Below are 7,582 nucleotides of genomic sequence, written 5' to 3' on the forward strand. Positions count from 1 at the left end.
CAACGTTGTCAGCCCTGTTTAAAGTAGAGTATGAATTGTAAAGAATGTTTCTGATTTGAAAAAAATGTTTGATGTTATTAGTGTTGGATTATTGTTAAAAAATGTTAGAGTTGTTGGTTAGTGTTTAGTGATTATTGAATAAAAAATATTGTGTTTTGAAAAAAATGCCTTTGTCTTTTGTTTGACTATAAGAATGTTGGATTCATGCTCTTTAATTTCTTACTATCCCTCTCATGACACTCATTGAACGTTGCGGCTCGAAAACCGTGGAGGGATGTTTACCTTCACGTCCGCGCTTTGACTTTAAGAACCGGGGAAGTTTCCAGTCTAACCATCCATTGTCGACTCATCCTCCTACGAAGATGTGCTCCAAACTAGCTAAGCTAAACGAAGCCTACGTGAATTTGCATAGGGTCAGACACAGTCTGATTCCGAAGCCAGAAGAGATAGAGAATGTGAGAATGTTAAGTCACTGAAGACCTGATAGAAGAGCTCTTCAGAGAAGAAGTGAACAGGGAGAAAGAAGAATGGACAGAGAAGTACAGACTTCAGAGACAGCAGCAACAGCAACAACAACAACAACAGCAGCAGCAGCAGCAACCTGAACCTGACAGAAGCTTTGTCGATTGTCGCATCGACACCAAAGAGTTCTTCTTCTGTTTCCGAAGAAGCAGACCTATCGCCAGAAAGTCTATCCTCAGAGGACATCGCATTCTTAGAAACTAAAAGATTGCCATAGCAAACAAAAAAACAGCCCTTTTCAGGGCTACCCAATACTCTAGAAAAGAAATAACCATCAATTTGCCAATGTGTGTAGGTAGAGTAGTGTGAATATAAACACTAACTCTTTTTTAAAAAATAGTGCGAGTGCATGTGTTTGTGTATAAGATTGTGTGTTTGTAAGTGCTCAAGTAGGTTGGTATGGATAGTAGATTAAAATGATGTCTTTTTTTGGTGTTTGAGGTGTAGATTTGGGATTAGATTGGATTGCTTTACGTATCCACAGTCTATTGAAGTGGTTAATAACAAAAAAATTTTAGAATAGGAATGGGTAGCATAAAAAGTGAGTGAGTGTTTCTTTTAGGTCCGCGCGTTGTTTTTTTTTTTTGGTCATGATCTAGGTAAGATCAATTTTATGTTTTTATGGGGATGTTTTCCATCACGTCCGCGCTCTCAGTATAAATTGAAACTCGCTCGGCAGTCTAGCTACCCTTGTTGATTGATCAACACCACCAGAAGAATGAACACCAGAATTGTGAGGCTGCTAGAACTCCAGATGCACCTGGAATATGCCAGGCGCATAGTAAATGAACTATCCGCGGAAGCCATAGTAGAAGAGGCAAGAATAAAGAAGGAAGAGGGGGAGAGAAGAGAGAGGGAAGAGGAGGAAAAGAAAATAGGAGAGAGGATGACTTACAAGATACCAGAGACAGAGGATTGGGGTGCTGAAGCCAATCATCCCGCCTCTGCACTCCCAAGAAGAAAGGTGAAAGGAGACTGGGGAAGAAGATGCGTGTGTGGCGCCAGGCCAGGAAGGTGCCATCATTAGATAGGTGCATCTGGAGTTCAAAAAAAGCCAACAGCCCTTTTCAGGGCTACCCAATACTCTAGAAAAGAAATAACCATCAATTTGCCAATGTGTGTGTAGGTAGAGTAGTGTGAATATAAACACTAACTCTTTTTTTAATAATGCGAGTGTATGTGTTTGTGTGTTAGTGATTGTGTTTGTAACTGCTCACGTAAGTTTGTGTGAATAGTAGATTATGGGTTTCTTTATTGTTTCTTAGCATATATGGAGAGTATAGTTTGGGTTTTATTATATGAAATGAGAAAAGTGGGGATGTTTTCCTTCACGTCCGCGCGTTGTTTGGTCATGATCTAGGTAAGATCAATTTTTTATATCTTAGGGGGATGTTTTCCTTCACGTCCGCGCTTTCACTATAAGAACCCACAGTATTCGTCGTTCAAACCATTCTACAGAGAAGATGGCTTCAAACCACCTCGATAAATTGCAAACATTGCAAGACGTCCTTGACAATTTGGGCATGATGGAACAAATGCTAGTGAGACTCAATGAAGACCATTATTCTTATAGTCCGCATAGAGTAAAAATGGAGATTAACAACTTAAGAAAGGTAAAGGACATGATAAGTGGTGTGATGAAAGAAATAAAGGAGGAGAAGGAGGATGAAGAGGAAAGGATAAGGATAAGAGCATGGAACGAAAAAATTGAAAAAGAAGAAGAAAATGAGAAGAGGAAGAAAGAAGAGGAGGAGAAGAAAGAAGAGGAGGAGAAAAAAGAAGAGAAAGAGTGTAAGAGAGAAAATAAGAAGTTGGTGGAGAAAAAGAAGAAATTAGAAGCAGAAGAAGAAGAAAAACCAAAGGCCCTTTTCAGGGCCATCCATATTTCTCGAAAAGAGAATGACTTTCCATTGCCTACCCCCTTTTTTTTTTAAAAAATATTTTTTAAAAAAATCCCATGTTCAATTCCCTTTGTCCCTAAAGTAGTTTTTTTTCTCCCATGTTAAATTCCCCTTGTCCCTAGATAGACCCACACTTTATTCCCCATGTTCAATTCCCCTTGACTCTAGAGTTGCCCACGATTTTTTCTCCATGTTCAATTCCCCTTGACGCTATATTTGCCCACGATTTTTCTCCATGTTAAATTACCCTTGACGCTATATTTGCCCAGGGGGTGTTTTTAATGCTAACTCCCATTGACGCTAAAGTGCCCCTATTCACTACTACCGATGTCTCGTTTTACTTTTTTGTTTGCGACATCACCCATAATTAATTCGCACATAATCTACATATTACAGGAAATAGCCCTAGAGTATAAAACATCGACCAGAAGAAATATCGAGGTTTCGTACGATATGCGAACAAATAATCACCCTGTTATACTGGTCCCGATTTCATATTCCCTTTAAGGACATTTAGCGGAAAGTTTGATTTATCTTCTCTCTGAAGTTTTGTACCAAGCGGTTGCACATTGTGCGAGACGGTCATGTACTTTACTGCTTGATCGTTAACAACCGGCAAAATTCAGCTAAAACTCGGATATAAATTTAACTCGACAATTTGAAACGGCCCACTTTATTACATCTTGGCTAGGAGTTTCATGTCTTTGTTCAGACTACACAATATATTATATATATTTCATATTGGTACTATTATTAGTTTGCACAGTTTTCTTATATTATACTTCCAGTACTACACATTAAACAGGTTACAATGTTGTTACAAGATTGTGCATATTTAAATATTGTTCGTTGTTCTCTTTCTATTTACGTTTACCAAGATTATAACTTAGAGACAATCCACAATTTTCTGATTCTCCTATAAACAATGTAATAACAAATACGACAAAACAGGTATGGACATAATACATATAAACAACAACCTAAATGTATGTTATCACAAACAAATCGCATGTGTAAATGCACTGAAAGCAACAGGAACAAAGTATAGCCTTAATATACAATGGTTCGGAAACATTCTCAACAGGAAAACCTAAATGTATAAAAGTGAAATAAAATGTATTTTCTGCTCAATTTTATTAACTGCACAACGATTAATATACTAGTCGGTTATCTTAAATAATGGGAATTTCTTATTAAGTCGTTGATATATTCTTAGACAGCTTATATACAGTTTTATAATAATGTGCATTTCCGGAGGCCTTCCTAATCAAGTTTCAACGTCACTGTAACTAACGCGCACACGCCGCAAAACACGTGATTGTCTAACGAAAATAGACGGCTACCCGATGAGTCTTCGTTATTATTCTCTTTACTGACTGTTATGTTTCACTTAAATTCGATTCAGTTTATCAATGGGATTCTCAGCACAAGCTAAAAGGGATAACAATTTGTTACAAGTATATCTGACTGTCACCAATATTACGTTAACGTATGTTTGATGAATGATTAATAAATGTAATTATATCGTTACAATTTCTGAACGTGAATGATTTAGTTCGGAACATATCCATACTATTGTTAATCTTCCTAACACGAAATAAAACATATTGCACTATAGGCTAACATAACTATACGGAACAATAATGTTAACTGTTTGAGGTCACCAGACCTTCGACATGTATTGCTTTCTATCACATATCCATTATCTACCTAGATTTATTATTCGCAAGAGCTGGTTGAAATACTGAATGAAGTGAGCCACATAAAATGAATACATGTCAAATACGCTGAATGTCATGTATGAAAACGTTTAAGCTGTTTTCGAATGCAGCTATGGCCTATACAGTTGTGTATGTGTTACAACCAAAAGATATCTGATTAACTACGTTATGAGGTTATGTTAATCAGACGTTATAATTCATGAAACAAAGTAAAGCATTGAAATTTCTGAAGGTCAAAACGTCTCATTAATAACTATACATTTTATTGACTCATCATTAAACTTTTTATCAGATCGGATATTAAAGTTAACTCGGAATTTTACAGTTTACACGCACATCAAAATGTATCGTCGTCTATCCAGAATGTTAACCATATGTCTCAGTTTTAAAGAGGATTCGCACGAACAGTTTAAAATAATGTACAATGAAAGATCGCCCAATGCATTCATATATTGCAAGGGAAGGTTTGGACAGTAGCCGCCCAAAGAACAAAGACAATATGTCACCTTATCGCCATTATGACACAACTCAGTGAATTTAATGTTCCTATTCAATCACAATTGACTCATATGCTAAATTCCAGTCGAGAAAACTGGATTTAATGTCAATATACACCAATCTACGTTTAGGATATTGAAACAAGGGCATCGTCAATAAACTTCGAGTAATCTTGGTGATTGCTGTTTTTTTTAAAAATCACTTTTTTCCCACTGTTTTGGATGGACATAAAACAATTAGTATGAATAAGATGTCATCAGATAGAGACCATTATTTAACTGTGTAATGTAATGCAAGACAGTTAGAACGCTGCCTCCTCCTCGCCGTCGTCCACAGTTTTGATAGATGCATCAACAATTCCTTCACAAATCTTATTCCAGTCGGGTCTGATAGCAAAGTGTCCATTCTCTAATCTCCATGTTGCTCGGGTGCACAATTTTAAGATATCTTTCAGCGCCGATGAAATCTTTTCCTGGTAGACCTCTTCATTAACAAGTAAAATCTTTAATTTGTTCTTCTGTTTGGCCAGCATTACTTCGTATTTACACCACTCACTTTCGATGAAATATTTTGTTACAACCATGACAATCGCATCACATTTATTCAGATAGCGATCAATTTCTTCAGCAACCCATCGTCCAGGGGTAAAGTGTGTGTCTCCTGTGCATATCAAATTGCCATTGTTACCAAACTTTTCTCTTAAAACTCTTTCCAGTACAGGATATATGTTAGTGCTGACTAGCTCATCGTCTCTTCCAGCATACGATAAGAACACGAAATATCGCTGGCGATCATCATCTTCATTATGTTTGTATCTCTCTATCAAAGCACGCTCATCTTTTCTCCTTCGTTTTACCTTTTGCTTTATCCTGATTATAACGTATATAAATAGAATCGTTATAAATATACTACAGGGTATTGCGATTATTAAGCCAATAAAGTCTTTGAGTCTACAATGGTACTTTAAATCTTTCCAGAACTCATACGACATATAATTGAAGTTTCCCTCGAATTTGCATTTGAACAAGTGCTTGTTAAACATTTGAATATTGGTAAAGAGTATCCATTCACTGAACCAAATTATATCACATCTGCATTCCATTAAATTACCTGTTAAGTCTATGGCTAACTGACTAGTCAATGATTTACCTAATAGTACTGAATTATTCATCTGGGATAGAGCTTTACCTTCATTTCTCGTAGATGCGTTTGCATCAGCAATAGTTTTCCTGTATCGAGTCTGTTCATTAAAAAGTGATTCTAGTCCAAAGATTGTATCTTTCGAAATATATTTAATCATATTATCACTCAGATCCAATAGTGTAAGGTTACTCAACTTCTCAATAGAAAAATCGCAAATAGACAATGAATTTCCTTGCAGACGTAGAATGGACACATTTGGAGTTGAAACGAACATAGAATATGGTATGGATGTAAGACGGTTTTGAGAGAGATCTATGATTTCTAATTTTGCATTACCTTCCAAAAGATTTCCGAGGTTTACCATCGACGACAATATGTTCCGTGAGAGATATATCTCTCGTAAATTTGGGGCCTTCCTCAGTCCTTCGGGAGACAAATATTCCATCAAATTGCCTTCAAGATCGACAATTTTCAGATTGAAAAATGTTATGTTTGTTGTAACGTTCAACCATCGAATATTCGAATAACGCATGTAAAGTTCCTCCACACCTATACTGAAACACTTAAACTGGACGCGATAGTCGTAAAAATAAACTGGGTTGGTAAATCTCATGTTATTACAGATGAAACGTTTCGTTGATATTAGAAATCGGGTACAATCCATTTTCTGATTGAACGGCCAGATTGATTTTGTAAAGAATTCTCTCGTAATATAGAAAGATGTGTATGAAGTATCAATTTCTTCTATATTGGGAAACAAATTATGGTTAAAACGACGTACCATCCATGTATCATAAGTATATGATAAGTTTAAATATCGGAGAGACTCAGAGGTGAGTCCATCATCAAATAAAGCTATTTTAGTGCGACTCACGTTCAGAGTAATGAGCGGTTTGTTTCCAATAGCCATTGCAAACTTTTTGTTCAAAATAAATGGCTCACTTAACGCATTCTGTAAGTTACACAGATCCAAATATTTTAATTTCGGAAGCGATTCGTTTAACGCTGCAACAACGATTTCCAGTGGCAACCACGGATTGTAGCTGAGATCGAGAACTTCTATGTTTGGCGTCAGGCGAAAAGCGCTCGGGTGCGATATATTTCTTAATGTGTCCTCCTGCAAGCGTAAAACTCTCAGTCTTGAAAGGCCTGCTAATCGGGTTTCATTCAATTGAAAATTTACCACATGTCGGAGAGTCATTTCTTCTACCTGTCCCCAGCTTATGTCTGCAAATGATACATCTGATTCTTTAAATGCATAATTATCTTCCCTGAGTCTAAAGAAAAATACCCTTGTGTTGTTCGGCAGAATGGTTGGGAAACGGGGATTGTCTGATCCTGGATTATGAAAACTGGTATCACAAGAAACGCTAAGCATCCCGCCTGTTTTCTCTTCATTGCACGTACATACGTCAGGACAACGCAAAGCGTCTGGTCTGCAGATGGAAAGGTTTCCAATGATCAACCCAATACTGCAGAGTATCCTTAACATTGTGGATCTGAAAAGTATGAATACTGGTCAGAAACGCAAAATCGTCAAGAAAGCAGCATTATTTTATATTAAATTGAGATGTATCATGTCCGTAAATTGAGGAATAACATAGGATCAAAGGTTTTAATATTTCCTGTAATAGAGAACTGTCTGCTGACTCGATAATATGATCATACATTTCACTGCGATAACTGTTATTAACACGAAGTCTTAGACAAATTGTAGAAGCACACCATCAATGTCATTCAAAGATATGCAGTTGATAAAGTCGGTAATACGGATGATTACAACAGCTGTTTCTGGCG

General features: G+C 36.7%; 1 protein-coding gene across 1 annotated transcript; it reads right to left on the reverse strand.

Moving 5' to 3' along the window:
• Positions 1–3,288: 3,288 nt before the first annotated feature.
• On the reverse strand, positions 3,289–7,278 carry LOC149784163 (uncharacterized). The gene has a single exon (XM_089933217.1). The coding sequence runs from the start codon at positions 7,275–7,277 to the stop codon at positions 4,944–4,946; it is 2,334 nt and encodes a 777-aa protein (XP_089789343.1). The 5' UTR covers position 7,278; the 3' UTR covers positions 3,289–4,943.
• Positions 7,279–7,582: the final 304 nt, after the last annotated feature.

This window comes from Sinohyriopsis cumingii, chromosome 14, assembly GCF_028554795.1.
Source record: "Sinohyriopsis cumingii isolate HCF-2022 chromosome 14, ASM2855479v2, whole genome shotgun sequence".
NCBI classification, from domain to species: domain Eukaryota; kingdom Metazoa; phylum Mollusca; class Bivalvia; order Unionida; family Unionidae; genus Sinohyriopsis; species Sinohyriopsis cumingii.